Genomic DNA, 17317 nt, shown 5'->3' with positions numbered 1-17317 from the left:
AAATACATATAGGATTCCATCCAGTCCAACTTTCCCTTTGCCTGGCCCTCACAGGGTATCAAATACTTAGGAATTCCTATTCATAGAGACCTCTCCCATCTATGTTATCTTAATTTTGGGCCCTTTATTGAACAATTCCATACAGACCACGGTTGGCAAGTTAGAACTGTAAGATTCACTACGTGAACCGCTGGTGTTTTGTGGAAAAGCACATGTACACCGCGTTCCAAATTATTATGCAAAAAGTGTTTAGGAGTGATAAGGGAAGAATTTGTTTGTTTGTCAGTTAAACTCATTGATGGTGATGTGTGTCAGGGCTCTTTATATCACTGTAAGCAATTGCAGACACCTGTGCTAATTAGTTTGGCAGGTGTGTCCAATGAAAGGCAAGACTACTTAAGAAGGCTCTCTCACATTATTAAGCAGCCTACATTTTCTGCCAAAATGGGAAAGAAAAAGGATGTGTCGGCTGCTGAGAAGCAACAAATTGTGGAGTGTTTAGGTCAAGGCATGACTACAATCAACATTGTGCGATGATCAGGATGAAGTGTCTTGGCAATCAAGAAGTATGTAGCTGATTCACAGTACACACGTGTGCGTGCTGATAAGGGCAAATTGAGGACTCTTTCCTACAGGCAATTACGTCAGGTTGAAAGAGCAGCGGCAAAAAAGCCTTGTCATAGCAGCAGACAAGTTTTTGAAGCTGCTTGTGCCTCCAACGTCCCCCGAACAACAAGATGCAGGGTCCTTCAGAGGTTTGCAGCTGTGCATACGCCATCCTGTTGACCTCCTCTATCCACTTCACACAAGCAGAAACGGCTCCAGTGGGCCAAACATTACATGAAGACTGATTTCAAAACTGTTTTGTTCACGGATGAGTGCCGTGCAGCGCTCGATGGTCCAGATGGATGGAGTGGAGGATGGCTGGTTGATGGACACCCCACGCAAACACGGCTACAGCGCCAACAAGGAGGAGGTGGAGTAATGTTTTGGGCTGGAATCATGGGGAGAGAGATTCTCGGCCCCTTTAGGATCCCTGAAGGCGCTAAAGATGAACTCCATAATGTATGTGGATTTTCTCAAACAGCACTTCCTGCCATGGTTCAAGAAGAAGAACCGTGTATTTCACAGCAAGATCATTTTTCTGCATGATAATGCACCATCTCATGCTGCACATAAAACATCTGCATCTCTGGCTGATATGGGCATAAAAGGGGACAAACTTATGGTGTGACCCCCATGCTCCCCTGACCTCTACCCCATTCAGAACCTTTGGAGCATCATTAAAAGGAGTGTCTATGATGGCGGGAGGCAGTTCACATCTAAGCAACAGCTCTGGGAGGGTATTCTGTCCTCATGCAAAACAATTGAAGCAGAAACCATCCAAAACCTGACAAATTCAATGGACGAGAGAGTTCAGAAGCTCCTTTCGAACAAGGGGTCCTATGTGAAAATGTAATATCACCTAGAATAAAGTTTTGAGTTGAAAACTGTTTGATTTCAGTTTCTAACAACCTGCTAATGCTTATAATTTCAAAAATGACCATTTTTTTGGTCTTTATTAAAATGAAAAGGTTGATCGAAAAGTTTGGGGGATCTAAGAGTGTGGCAACCCAGTAGTCATGATTACTTCGAATTCTGACAATATGAGGGTCATGCTGCAGGTAGTGCAGCAAGAAGGCACTTATGTGTCTTGCGCATCTCGGAGCCCCAAAATTATTTTCCGGGCTAGATGCAGCTAAAAATTATTTTTAATTTTAAATCTGGTAGAGCTTATTATAGATGGCCTAATAGGATCAGTGCTGCACACTGCTACAAAGCCCAAATTATTTTCCAGTCAAGATACAGATAAACATGATTAGTAATTTGAAAGCTTAAAACGTTTGGTAGGGTGATTTTAACCAATCATCAAGCTTTTACTCTCCCCAGGATGACACAGGGGTAGAAAAGTCGTTTCGGATCCATGATTTGTTCATCTTTATGAACGTGAGTCTGTCTACATTATCAGTGGAGAGCCGCGTGCGCTTATCTGTCACCACACCACCAGCAGCGCTGAACACACGTTCAGACAGAACGCTGGCTGCGGGGCATGACAAGATCTCCAAGGCGTAAGTGGCTAGCTCCGGCCATTTATCCAGATTGGAAGCCCAAAAAGAGCAAGGGTCCAGTGACACAGTCGTGGCTTCAATGTTTACTTGGAGATACTCCTGTACCATCGTCTCTAGGCGTTGACTATGTGTCAGACTTCTTGTCTCCTGTGGCCTTGCAAAGGATGGGCTAAAAAAGTGGTGAAATGATTCCGCAAAATTGATGTTACCAGCAGATACTGTGGTTCTGTTACGGTTTGAGTGCTGAACACTTGACGGTCCCACAGTTGGCAAGTTGGAACTGTGAGATTCACTACGTGCACCACTGGTATTTTGTGGAAAAGCACATGTAAGATTCTGCAACAGTCTCTGCTGATACTCCTGCATGCGTGCATCCCTTTCTATGGCAGGAATAATTTCTGCAAATTTACTTTTGTACCGGGGATCTAACATTGTGGCAACCCAGTAGTCAGGATTATTTCTAATTCTCACAATTCGAGGGTCATGTTGCAGGTAGTGCAGCAAGAAGGCACTCATGTGTGTTGCGCATCCAGGAGCACCAAGTCCCTGTTGTGTTGGTGGCGAGGTAACAATCATGCTTCCTTCCTCTGTCCTCTCCCCCCAACCTCGCACAACAGAAATGTGATCAAGGTCTCCCTCATCTGATGAGTCTTCCATCAGTTCGTCCTCCACTTCTTCCTGGGCTCCTGCACCTTCCTCACTAGTTTGGTTGCTACCATGCGCCCTGGTAAAACCATCTCCCCCACCCTCACATGCCTGCCGCCTTGGTGCTGCCGACCTTCTGGACCTTGCAGATGTTAGCCCTTCCGCATACAACTCCTCCTCCTCTACTTCCTCCACCTCCTCTTGTGCCACCACCTGACTCCGAATTCTGTTTAACATGTGCTCCAGCATGTAAATCACCGGAATAGTCATGCTGATAATGGCATTGTCAGCACTAAACATCTTCGTCGCCATTTTAAAACTGTGCAGAAGGGTGCATAGGTCCCTGATCTGAGACCACTCCTCCAGCGTGATTTGCCCCACCTCTGAATCTCGTTGGCCCAGGCTATACGTCAGAACGTATTGCACCAGGGCTTGTCGGTGCTGCCACAGTCGCTGCAACATGTGCAGAGTTGAATTCCACCGGGTAGGCACATCGCATTTTAGCCGGTGAAGTGGCAGGCCCAACGACTTCTGTAGAGATGTAAGTCGCTGAGCTGCGGGATGCGAACGGCGGAAGTGAGCACACAGCGACCGTGCCCTCTGCAGAAGGCCATCTAGTCTGGGATAGTGGGCTAAAAATTGCTGGACAACCAGGTTCAACACGTGAGCCATACAAGGCACGTGTGTGACATTGCCCCAGCGAAGGGCTGCACCCAGGTTTGCAGCATTGTCGCACACGGCCTTCCCTGGTTTCAGGTCCAGTGGAGACAACCATTCATGAAATTGGTTCTCCAGAGCTGACCACAACTCCTCAGCTGTGTGACTCACATTTCCCAGACATTTCAATGTAAAAACCGCCTGATGACGTTGAGCCCTACTGCCAGCATAGTAAGGACGTGTGCAGGATCCCTTCTGCGCAGTTAGAAAGCTTGTGGCATGACCAGACAGGCTTTGGGTGCAGGTGGAAGACCGAGAGGAGGTTGAGGAGGCAGAAGCAGTGGAGGAACTTTGACATAAAGAGGATTGACGCACAACTCGTGGGGACGGCAAGACTTGGACAGCAGCCCCTTGTCCTGCTGTCACCATAGTTACCCAGTGCCCAGTCAGCGACATGTAACGCCCCTGTCCATGCCTACTCGTCCAAGTGTCTGTGGTGAAATGCACCCTGTCACACACAGAGTTTCTCAAAGAAGCGGTGATGTTGTGTGCGACATGCTGGTGGAGCGCAGGCACACCTTTCTTTGAGAAGTAGTGCCGACTGGGCATCTGGTACTGGGGCACTGCGACGGACATAAGGTCCCGAAAATCCTCTGTGTCCACCAGGCGGAAAGGCAGCATTTCTGTAGCCAAGAGCTTGCAGATGGTGAAATTCAACCTCTTAGCTTTCTCATGGCTAGGAGGAAATGGTCTTTTACTTGTCCACATCTGAGGGACCGAGGGCTGGCTATTGTGCTTAGACAGGGTTGATAAGGGTGTCCCCGGCAAACTGCCGGTCTGTGAGGAAGATGCAGGCGGACATGTTAGGTTACCTTCATCCAAAGGTGGTGCTATCGATGTCGGACAGCGCTCAACACCAGCTGGTGTTACCACCTCCAAAGAAAATGATGACCTGCCAATCACGCTGGCTGTTGCGGGTAAAGAGGTGGCAGGTCTGCGCCCCAAAACAGGTGTGACTGCTGTCCCCCCAGTCACAGAGGATGAAGAGGCCGCGGATGCACAAGATATGGCAGACGGTGGTTGGCCCGGCCGTCTAGGCCGCATTGTAGCACACTGAGCTTCCCACTGCAACTTATGCTTCATGTCCATGTGCCGGTTCATGCATGAAGTACTCAAACTATGTATTTTTTGGCCTCTACTTAGCTTTGGCTGACAAATGTTACAGATAACACGAGTTGGGTCATCTTTATCGATCTGAAAAAATGCCCAGGCTATGCAAGGCTTAGCACCCATGCGACCTGAAGAGCCACCACGACTTGTGGTGAGAGGCAGAGTTGTGTTTGAGGATGCAGTTGTTGACGTGCTTCCAGTACTACGTCTCTGTCCAGGAAGGCGCAACCTGACCTCGTCGTCACTAGCATCTTCCTCCACCTCCTCTGCTGACCTCATCTCTTGGCTGACTGTGGGTTGACAGTAAGTGGGATCTCCGACCTCATCATCATCACCCTGTGCATTATCACACCCGTCGTCCTCAGAGCCAACCTGTTCCTGTCCTGACAAAAAACTAAAGTTGTCGCTCCAATCAGGTATTTGAGTCTTATCATCGTCTTCCTCATTGTCTCCACCAACAGGAGTTACAGTTTGGGAATGAGGGTCTACATTATGGTCAGAACCTTCTGCGTCTGGTCCTGGATCCGACTCATAAAGATTCTGGGCATCAGTGCAGATCATTTCCTCGTCTGGATTCACAGAAGCGCTTTAGTCGACCTCTGATTCCCAGGCTATAGTATGAGTAAACAGCTCTGCAGACTCAACCATCTGTTCTACCTCATACTCAGACGGGCAGCTGGAGATTTGGGAGCTGTGAGGAAGCAAGTGCGATTTGGGTGACACCTTTGAGGACTGGAGTATTTGTGATGTTGAAGTTGATGTGGAGGAGAGCCCACTTAAAGGAGCACTTGATATCCGTTGAAGCACCTGCTGTTTTTGTGCCTCATCTGGAATTTGTAGCGATTGGCGTGGCCGTAAGAAAGGGATCTTATCACATTGTCCGCTAAAAGAAGTAGACATTTTAGTTTGGCTGGAAGATGGTCTTTCTTCTGCAGATGTTACTGTTGCTTTAACACCTACCCCACGGACACAACCTTTTTTCCCCTTCCCAACACGCCTATTCCCCTTTCCACCAGCAGCAGGCCTTTTTCCACTCATTTTGGTGGTTAACTAATTCACAACTCTGGAGTTGTTTGCACAAAAAAACAATGGATGGTAACCGAGCAGAGCTGAGTGGCCAAACTGTGGTATTAGGCCAAAACTATTGGCTGGGTTAGATGCAGAAAAAAATTATTTTGAATTTGCAACCTGATGGAGGTCAGTATAGATGGACTAATAGAGAAAGTCCGACACACTACTAGAAGGCCAAATATTTTTTCAGAGGTAGATGCAGAAAAAAATATATTCAGTTTGCAACCTGATGGAGGTCAGTATAGATGGACTAATACAACAAGTCCCACACACAGCTAGAAGCCCAAATATTTTTTCAGAGGTACTGTAGATGCAGATAAAAATTAGTTTTAATTTGCAACCTGATGGAGGTCAGTATAGATGGACTAATAGAGAAAGTCCGACACACTACTAGAAGGCCAAATATTTTTTCAGAGCTAGATGCAGAAAAAAATTATATTCAGTTTGCAACCTGATGGAGGTCAGTATAGATGGATTAATAGAACAAGACCCACACACAGCTAGAAGCCCAATATTTTTTCAGAGGTAGATGCAGAAAAAAATATATTCAGTTTGCAACCTGATGGAGGTCAGTATAGATGGACTAATAGAACAAGTCCCACACACTGCTAGAAGCCCAAATATTTTTTCAGAGGTACTGTAGATGCAGATAAAAATTAGTTTTAATTTGCAACCTGATGGAGGTCAGTATAGATGGACTAATAGAGAAAGTCCGACACACTACTAGAAGGCCAAATATTTTTTCAGAGCTAGATGCAGAAAAAAATTATATTCAGTTTGCAACCTGATGGAGGTCAGTATAGATGGACTAATAGAGAAAGTCCGACACACTACTAGAAGGCCAAATATTTTTTCAGAGGTAGATGCAGAAAAAAATATATTCAGTTTGCAACCTGATGGAGGTCAGTATAGATGGATTAATAGAACAAGACCCACACACAGCTAGAAGCCCAATATTTTTTCAGAGGTAGATGCAGAAAAAACTATATTCAGTTTGCAACCTGATGGAGGTCAGTATAGATGGACTAATAGAACAAGTCCCACACACTGCTAGAATCTCAAATATTTTTTCAGAGGTACTGTAGATGCAGATAAAAATTAGTTTTAATTTGCAACCTGATGGAGGTCAGTATAGATGGACTAATAGAGAAAGTCCGACACACTACTAGAAGGCCAAATATTTTTTCAGAGCTAGATGCAGAAAAAAATTATATTCAGTTTGCAACCTGATGGAGGTCAGTATAGATGGACTAATAGAGAAAGTCCGACACACTACTAGAAGGCCAAATATTTTTTCAGAGGTAGATGCAGAAAAAAATATATTCAGTTTGCAACCTGATGGAGGTCAGTATAGATGGATTAATAGAACAAGACCCACACACAGCTAGAAGCCCAATATTTTTTCAGAGGTAGATGCAGAAAAAACTATATTCAGTTTGCAACCTGATGGAGGTCAGTATAGATGGACTAATAGAACAAGTCCCACACACTGCTAGAAGCCCAAATATTTTTTCAGAGGTACTGTAGATGCAGATAAAAATTAGTTTTAATTTGCAACCTGATGGAGGTCAGTATAGATGGACTAATAGAGAAAGTCCGACACACTACTAGAAGGCCAAATATTTTTTCAGAGGTAGATGCAGAAAAAAATATATTCAGTTTGCAACCTGATGGAGGTCAGTATAGATGGATTAATAGAACAAGACCCACACACAGCTAGAAGCCCAATATTTTTTCAGAGGTAGATGCAGAAAAAACTATATTCAGTTTGCAACCTGATGGAGGTCAGTATAGATGGACTGATAGAACAAGTCCCACACACTGCTAGAAGCCCAAATATTTTTTCAGAGGTACTGTAGATGCAGATAAAAATTAGTTTTAATTTGCAACCTGATGGAGGTCAGTATAGATGGACTAATAGAGAAAGTCCGACACACTACTAGAAGGCCAAATATTTTTTCAGAGGTAGATGCAGAAAAAAATATATTCAGTTTGCAACCTGATGGAGGTCAGTATAGATGGATTAATAGAACAAGACCCACACACAGCTAGAAGCCCAATATTTTTTCAGAGGTAGATGCAGAAAAAAATATATTCAGTTTGCAACCTGATGGAGGTCAGTATAGATGGACTAATACAACAAGTCCCACACACAGCTAGAAGCCCAAATATTTTTTCAGAGGTACTGTAGATGCAGATAAAAATTAGTTTTAATTTGCAACCTGATGGAGGTCAGTATAGATGGACTAATAGAGAAAGTCCGACACACTACTAGAAGGCCAAATATTTTTTCAGAGCTAGATGCAGAAAAAAATTATATTCAGTTTGCAACCTGATGGAGGTCAGTATAGATGGATTAATAGAACAAGACCCACACACAGCTAGAAGCCCAATATTTTTTCAGAGGTAGATGCAGAAAAAAATATATTCAGTTTGCAACCTGATGGAGGTCAGTATAGATGGACTAATAGAACAAGTCCCACACACTGCTAGAAGCCCAAATATTTTTTCAGAGGTACTGTAGATGTAGATAAAAATTAGTTTTAATTTGCAACCTGATGGAGGTCAGTATAGATGGACTAATAGAGAAAGTCCGACACACTACTAGAAGGCCAAATATTTTTTCAGAGCTAGATGCAGAAAAAAATTATATTCAGTTTGCAACCTGATGGAGGTCAGTATAGATGGACTAATAGAGAAAGTCCGACACACTACTAGAAGGCCAAATATTTTTTCAGAGGTAGATGCAGAAAAAAATATATTCAGTTTGCAACCTGATGGAGGTCAGTATAGATGGATTAATAGAACAAGACCCACACACAGCTAGAAGCCCAATATTTTTTCAGAGGTAGATGCAGAAAAAACTATATTCAGTTTGCAACCTGATGGAGGTCAGTATAGATGGACTAATAGAACAAGTCCCACACACTGCTAGAATCTCAAATATTTTTTCAGAGGTACTGTAGATGCAGATAAAAATTAGTTTTAATTTGCAACCTGATGGAGGTCAGTATAGATGGACTAATAGAGAAAGTCCGACACACTACTAGAAGGCCAAATATTTTTTCAGAGCTAGATGCAGAAAAAAATTATATTCAGTTTGCAACCTGATGGAGGTCAGTATAGATGGACTAATAGAGAAAGTCCGACACACTACTAGAAGGCCAAATATTTTTTCAGAGGTAGATGCAGAAAAAAATATATTCAGTTTGCAACCTGATGGAGGTCAGTATAGATGGATTAATAGAACAAGACCCACACACAGCTAGAAGCCCAATATTTTTTCAGAGGTAGATGCAGAAAAAACTATATTCAGTTTGCAACCTGATGGAGGTCAGTATAGATGGACTAATAGAACAAGTCCCACACACTGCTAGAAGCCCAAATATTTTTTCAGAGGTACTGTAGATGCAGATAAAAATTAGTTTTAATTTGCAACCTGATGGAGGTCAGTATAGATGGACTAATAGAGAAAGTCCGACACACTACTAGAAGGCCAAATATTTTTTCAGAGGTAGATGCAGAAAAAAATATATTCAGTTTGCAACCTGATGGAGGTCAGTATAGATGGATTAATAGAACAAGACCCACACACAGCTAGAAGCCCAATATTTTTTCAGAGGTAGATGCAGAAAAAACTATATTCAGTTTGCAACCTGATGGAGGTCAGTATAGATGGACTGATAGAACAAGTCCCACACACTGCTAGAAGCCCAAATATTTTTTCAGAGGTACTGTAGATGCAGATAAAAATTAGTTTTAATTTGCAACCTGATGGAGGTCAGTATAGATGGACTAATAGAGAAAGTCCGACACACTACTAGAAGGCCAAATATTTTTTCAGAGGTAGATGCAGAAAAAAATATATTCAGTTTGCAACCTGATGGAGGTCAGTATAGATGGATTAATAGAACAAGACCCACACACAGCTAGAAGCCCAATATTTTTTCAGAGGTAGATGCAGAAAAAAATATATTCAGTTTGCAACCTGATGGAGGTCAGTATAGATGGACTAATAGAACAAGTCCCACACACTGCTAGAAGCCCAAATATTTTTTCAGAGGTACTGTAGATGCAGATAAAAATTAGTTTTAATTTGCAACCTGATGGAGGTCAGTATAGATGGACTAATAGAGAAAGTCCGACACACTACTAGAAGGCCAAATATTTTTTCAGAGGTAGATACAGAAAAAAATATATTCAGTTTGCAACCTGATGGAGGTCAGTATAGATGGATTAATAGAACAAGACCCACACACAGCTAGAAGCCCAATATTTTTTCAGAGGTAGATGCAGAAAAAAATATATTCAGTTTGCAACCTGATGGAGGTCAGTATAGATGGACTAATAGAACAAGTCCCACACACTGCTAGAAGCCCAAATATTTTTTCAGAGGTACTGTAGTTGCAGATAAAAATTAGTTTTAATTTACAACCTGATGGAGGTCAGTATAGATGGACTAATAGAGAAAGTCCGACACACTACTAGAAGGCCAAATATTTTTTCAGAGGTAGATGCAGAAAAAAATATATTCAGTTTGCAACCTGATGGAGGTCAGTATAGATGGATTAATAGAACAAGACCCACACACAGCTAGAAGCCCAAATATTTTTTCAGAGGTAGATGCAGAAAAAAATATATTCAGTTTGCAACCTGATTGAGGTCAGTATAGATGGACTAATAGAACAAGTCCCACACACTGCTAGAAGCCCAAATATTTTTTCAGAGGTACTGTAGATGCAGATAAAAATTAGTTTTAATTTGCAACCTGATGGAGGTCAGTATAGATGGACTAATAGAATGATGCTATGCCCAAAAGATTTTACTTCACTTAGTGCAGTAAAAAAATTGGTATTCTATACACAGGTGGTATATCTTGCAACACAGATAGGCTACTCCACTGACTAACACACTCTGCAATAGGCCAAAAAGGATTAGCTTTGCTAGATTCAGCCAAATGCTGTGAAAAAAACTTGCACAGCACTGGCACAGACCTGCCTGGCAAAAACTGATAGGAACTCATGTAACCTAGTCCTGAAAAGGACTGCAATTACAATTAGTCTTTACTCCCACAACCTATCTATTTAAGAGCACAGACCTCCCTGATAAAAGTCGTAGGAAATGCTGTAACCTAGTCCTTAAAAGGACTGCAATCACAACTATTCCCTACTCCCAAGCTATCTGTATATTTGTGCGAAAATTGGCTTGAAATTAACAAGGTATAGCGCACACAGCAACAGCGGTGCCGTCTAACACGCAGCTGCAGCAGTGAGAAAATGGTGGCGACGGGGAAAATGGCTTGGTCTTATAGGGCAAGGACATGTGACATACACTGCCAATGACACATGCCCTTGCTTGTGTGAAAAAAAGCACTTCGCTCCGTGTGTGCGCTGCTGATAGGCTGACAGATTGCACCTCCCCACTGTAAATGCGGGAAAGAGAAAAAAAAATGGAGATCTTCATTGTTCCTGCAGAGATCCATCCCCTGCCCCTCCCCCCACCCCGCTGTACACTCAAACTGCGTATTAACATTAATTTTCATCATTACTGAGAAAAAATCCAGTTATGATTTTGGTGCACGAACAGTTATCGAACATAACCTCGAACAGCCGAATTTTTCTCAAATTGTTCGTGTTCGCCGAACGGCTCGAACACCGCCCAAAACAGCTCGAATTTGAGATTGGCGAACAGTTCGAGTAGAACAACGCTCATCTCTACTCCTGACCAGAGCATGACAGCCTCATAGAAATACATGAAGCTGCCACACTCGGGTTGGGAGGGCCACAGCCTTCCCATGCATTAGCTGTCTGATCTTGGATTGATGTGCACAGGCATCTGAATGAGCACTTAAGTAAATTAGATTATGAGCTCTAGTATTGGGGGTAGGGACTAATATAAGTTAGCTTGGGAAAAACGTTAGGTTTGAGAAAAACGTTGGCACCATATAAGCAATAGGAATTAAAACTAAATAAATCTCATTTTCAAAGATTGCTCCCTTTTTGTCTTTCTTGAAGACACCTTGAAACTGAATGGATTTCACTAGGATTCTAGGTCTACTAGTTGTATCTACAACTAGTGTAGTGACCATTTAGTCTCTTGAATTAATGACCACTGACTAACTCTATAGCTTTACATTCCATGCATTTACAGTGGTGGAAATAAGTATACGATCTCTTGCTGTTTTTGTAAGTTTGCCCACTGACAAAGACATGAACAGTCTATAATTTTAAGGGCAGGTTAGTTTTAACATTGAGAGATAGAATATCCCCAAAAAATCAAGAATATCACATTGTATAAATTAGATAAAAAATGTTTGCATTTTGCAGTGAGAAATAAGTATTTGATCCCTCTGGCAAACAACACTTAAGATTTGGTGGCAAAACCCTTGTTGGCAAGCACAGCAGTCAGATGTTTTTTGTAGTTGCTGATAAGGTTTGCACGCATGTCGGGTGAAATTTTGGTCCACTCCTATTTGCAGATCATCTCAAGGCAACAATGGAGTGGCTCAAAAAGAAGCACAGTAAGGTCATGGAGTGGCCTAGCCAATCTCCAGACTTTAATCCTATAGAAAATTTATGGAGGGAGTTGAAGCTCCGAGTTGCCAAGCGACAGCCTCAAAATCTTAATGATTTAGAGATGATCTGCAAAGAGGAGCGGACCAAAATTCCTCCTGACATGTGCACAACCCTCATCATCAACTACAAACGTCTGACTGCTGTGCTTGCCAGCAAGGGTTTCACCACCAAGTACTAAGTGTTGTTTGCCAGAGGGATCAAATACTCACTGCAAAATGCAAAAAAAAGTATCTAATTTATACAATGTGATTTTCTTGATTTTTTTTCAGATATTCTATCTCTCAATGTTAAAATTAACCTACCCTTAAAATTATAGACTGTTCATGTCTTTGTCAGTGGGCAAACTTACAAAAACAGCAAGGGATCAAATACTTATTTCCCCCACTGTACTTTTGCATTTACGGCTCTGCAAAAAAGCATTTAACTTTTATACCAATTTACATAAAGCAGCACTCCAGTGATCTTTTTAATTCATCCTGTTACTAGTTCCCCGCTATATATAATTTAGCTACTATTATGTTATTCCTTTCTGAAAATTCATATTGTACTTCACATCAGGTAGGTAATGTGATCCTACAGGGTCCCCTTGGGAATTACATGACTTTATGTTCCCTGTTGGGGGTCTCCATCTCATTTACCAGAACTTCCTGTATGATGAAATTGAGTTTACTTGTACCACTGAAGTGCTGTAAAAGGTGGAAGGAAGGGGAGCATAAACTCCTATCAAAGCTACTGATGATGATTATACAGCTCCTGCAGCAAGATATAATGAAGGAGATCACAGTTCAGTTTCCTGGCTGTATACTGATAATAGATCAGTTTATTTAGGGAAATGTAGAGGAAAGGGTGATTGCAATATCCTACTAGCAGAAAGAGATGGCTTTGGCTCTAGCTGACTATGTGATGCATCATGGAACTGATAGTAGAGCTTAGATTAATAAAATTCAGGATGAGATCTAGGGATTAAGAGGGAGGCTTAAGGGAATCAAAGAGTAGGCTAAACTGTATGAAAGAAAGAACACCATGTATAAGATGGGAGCAGATTGAAGTAGACAGTGGGATTGTAGGGATGGAAAAAAATACTTTCTAAATTTACAAGTATGGAGCCCTTTATGCTACACATAAGTTACTGCACTTACAATACTAATTCCTTTTTCAGGAGTATGCTCAATAATGACATATCCATTTGTTAGCAAAATGTCCATGAATTAAACATCCACAGATTCACTCATCCCTAATGGACAATATGTCAATACCTAAGACAAAGGTATCAGTCCACCTAGTTACTTACAGTAGTTGATTTCTACTGACCGTCTTTGGAAAAAGTTGATGCTTATCACCAGTAGTCGGACCCCAAACAATCAGCAAGTTATCTCCAATCCTATAGATAAGGAATAACATAGGTTTTTTTTCTCTAGGGAATAACCCTTTAATGTTGGCCGAACCCACTGACCATCTAATATGTATAAGGGCCTTGACTTTCCCTTCACAGATGATGCATGGGGAAAGAAACATTTTGCCTGTTGAATGTTATCACCAGTCCTTTTTTCCCATGGGAGCTAAGGCGCTACTAGAGGCGTCTTATATTAACTTACTAACCTCTCTTCATTGGAAACACTCAGCCAATACTCAGCCAAAATGAACGTGCATGGGTATGGGGGGCTTGGAAGAAATAACAGCATCAATATATTAATTAAAGATTTAAGATAAGAAATTAAATTAAAAAAAGTAATAAATGCAGATATTGAGCTATCAATGGGTGCTGAGTGATTGCAGCTCTGAAGTCTGCACAATGATTACGGCAGCTCCGCATATAATTCAGGCTAAAATGGAACGATACAGGATAATTAATGCAATGTATGAGTGTAAAATTGCTGAACTTTTATATAAGTTAATTCTATAAAGTTGTATGCAGGTTTGAGGCCTTTATGGCAGCATTAGGATGCATAGATGCATATTATCACTGAGGCTTTTATTTCCTGCCCATTCATGTCATATAATCAACAAAGAAAATAATTTTGGTTAACTTTGAAATGCAAATACCCATTTCCCAATATGGCACCTAGCTGGAGTTCAACAATGATCATATCCGAAAACACTGCAGGGTCCATGACATATTTCTCACCTCTTCTATAATTTAATCCCACCAGGCAGACAATATGGTTCTATGCACATGAGACAGGCTCCTTGTCGCACAGGGGGAAGCCACCAGACTCTATTACCCTATAATTCTGCTTATAGATTGAGCAAGGAAAGAACACCCATATTGGATTTAAAGGAACTATTGGGAGAAGAAGAAAGTTTACCAAAACATTGCTAAGTCCCTTTCAAGTCAATACTGTAGATCTGAGCAGCAGTACCACAAAGAGTGGGAGACAAAGGACTATTTCTCAAGAAAATAAAAAGACTTCTTTTTTTTTACAACTGGAAAAAAATAATGAAAAAATGTACGTCAAGTATCTGTTGGATTTTTGTGACATGCATGCTTACATCAGAATCAGTTTCATATCTTTTAGATGACATTGTATGCTTGATTCTTTTACACACCCTAGTACAGAAAGAAATGATTTTTCTCATATGAGACAATCGGTCCAAGTTCCATCAGTGTTTGCTCAGAGCGACAGTATTTTTCCATCAGAGGTCAAAGTTTCATCAGTTTTTCTCAGCTGATTCTTGGAAAAAGTTTCCCCAACTTCTCCTATTAACCAGTCCGTGAATAACACGGCATCCGAGTGCTGTCCAATTTTTTTTTTACGGATCCATAGACTCGCATTGGCGATTTTGAACCACCTCCCATATTAATGTCGTACAAGTCTCTGCAATTTTGAACACAGCAAAAATATTGGCCCCATAGACAAAAATAGGTACAAGTGCTATCCGTAAAAAACATGGATTACGTTGGAATGAGTCCTTGCCATGTCACTCTCCAACAGAAGAAACGTTCCTCCTTACCTCTCATACAGCCAAATCAGATCTCTTACTTTGCACTGACGAGGGGCAACACCCTGAAACATGTGTCTGCAAATTGAGATTCTGGTTTGGCTTTTATCCTAAAGGGTCGATTTTGACTTTTAGGATTGCTACCAGTAGGTGGCACTAGAGTTCTAATCCTCTTGCTCTATGAAGAGACAACTTGCATATTTAATTTCCCAGAGGAGCATTACACGGCCTAGTAGTCTCCTTACACTGGCGTGCCAGGCATGTCACTCTCCAGAAGGAGAAATATTACCCCTTAGACTATTAATAACAAATGTATCATGCATTTGATTGGCAAACCCTGTTTCAATGATGTCACTTATGACTTCTATCACTATTTATTGATGTCATTAATAAGTGTATATATAGTGTATATACACATGTGTTAGTGTTAAACATACTTGATAAAGCTGTGTTTGGCCAACATTTTGTATGACCGGATTACAATTACAGAACTGCCTGATTTTGCAACATATTTCTGAGTGCTACCATCCATTTTACTTAATTATTTCAATACATGGAAGGTGTGCCATTATTTTTTGAAAGGACCAGTCATGTTTTTCTACTCCTTGATAACCCCTTAAAATCTCATAATTCTAAAGTAAAATTTTGTTGGACTCTATCATTATTCTATCTGTCTTTTCAGCCTTAAATGAGTCTGTCAACAGAAAATGACTTTTCAAACTAAGCACAGGCACGCAGTGCACCATGGCTGTTGCTGAGCAGTTCAGTGCACCTTCGCACCTACTTATATTGCATCTATCTCCGCTTTCCTTTTTCTTGGTTGACAGCTTTGGTTTTACAAGAACCGGAGGAAGGTGGAGATAGATGTAAAACAAGTAGGTGGGCAGATGCCATGTCAAGGCTGCACCAGGAAACTGTGCTTGGTTTGAACAGTCATTTTCTGCTGACAGACTCCCTTTAAATTTCTGTATGTAGGGAAGAATATACTGTATTTTTATGCTCAAAAATGGAGATGCAATAAACTTTATATATAATATCCGTTTATAGATAACTTTTGCAGCCAAACTTACCACGCAGCCGCTGGAATCCAACTTGCGGTCAGAAACACATCGAAAGTTCTTGCTACAGCCCCCGTTCCCTTTGGAGCAATCTCGAACTGGTCCGAATGAGTCTAGCAGAATCTCAAGGTTATCAAATGAGGAGGAGGTCATAAGCTCCTCTCTGTGGGCAAAGCAAACAATAGGGAAGGAGGCAGGGAGTAGGATGATAGATAGGAAGAGACAGGGAGGAAATCCATCAAATCATGGAAAGCTAGAAAAAAAGGCTGCATATCAGTGCAAGGGGCAAGAGGGAGGTCAGGGCGAGGGGGGAAGAGATTCAGAAAAAGGGAAGGATTGAGATAGAGGCAAAAAAAGTGAGAGATGTGTTGGTGAGAACATACAAATCATCGGGCAAAAATGCTGCCTCTGTAAGGTAGTAACTTTATACCAGCGAGCGGCAAAGCATGCATTCAATATATAGCCATGATTTATCAGTACAACATGTCCCTGATACTAGCGGCCCATTAATCAGAGCGCAGGGACAGGATCTGCTCAGTGACACCAGTCTCCCCTGTGTATCCCACACACTCACCTGACCTCAACTGCATCCTCCATAACACTCATGTCGGTTTTACACTTGGCTGATGGATTAATGGCCAGTTCGGCAGGGGGTATGACAAAGCTCTTGCTGAGAGGAAGCCACATACCTTCTCCCAGTGTGTAAGTGAATCTGTGTTAAAAATAAAATTGTGTTAACATAAATATATAATATATATATATGTATATATACAGATAGAGAAGCACTTATCACAGCTTTATGACTTATATGATAATCACCACCAGGTTAAAGGGAATGTGTCTTTAGGAGGAACTGATATACATATATATATACATATACAGTATATATATATTTTCATATCACTATCCAAATAAATTAATAATCAGAAACTGAACAATTTTTCACACTGGCCACTAGGCCCAATATTAGACGCCTACTTCCTGTTGCCACATGGACTCCAGTACACTGACTCAGATCCTATTGAATTGTATTGAAGGATTTATTGAGCGGGTTTTTATCAGGGCAAGGACATTGTACAAAAGGAGGAGGAGG

General features: G+C 41.5%; 1 protein-coding gene across 8 annotated transcripts in view; it reads right to left on the bottom strand.

Moving 5' to 3' along the window:
• ASTN1 (astrotactin 1) overlaps nucleotides 1-17317 on the bottom strand; it is a 651398-nt gene that overhangs the window by 175577 nt on the left and 458504 nt on the right. For all 8 annotated transcript variants that reach the window (XM_073643365.1, XM_073643361.1, XM_073643368.1 and 5 more), the window contains 2 exons: nucleotides 16799-16936; nucleotides 16237-16387 (listed from right to left, as the gene is read on the bottom strand). In XM_073643365.1, the coding sequence (XP_073499466.1) occupies nucleotides 16237-16387; nucleotides 16799-16936 (289 nt within the window). The remainder of the gene's footprint in view (nucleotides 1-16236; nucleotides 16388-16798; nucleotides 16937-17317) is intronic.

This window comes from Phyllobates terribilis, unplaced genomic scaffold, assembly GCF_046119375.1.
Source record: "Phyllobates terribilis strain yellow unplaced genomic scaffold, ASM4611937v1 Scaffold_8__6_contigs__length_399053987, whole genome shotgun sequence".
Classification (NCBI taxonomy): domain Eukaryota; kingdom Metazoa; phylum Chordata; class Amphibia; order Anura; family Dendrobatidae; genus Phyllobates; species Phyllobates terribilis.
Note: the sequence above shows the minus strand (reverse complement) of the source record. Positions and strands in the feature narration are given on the sequence as shown.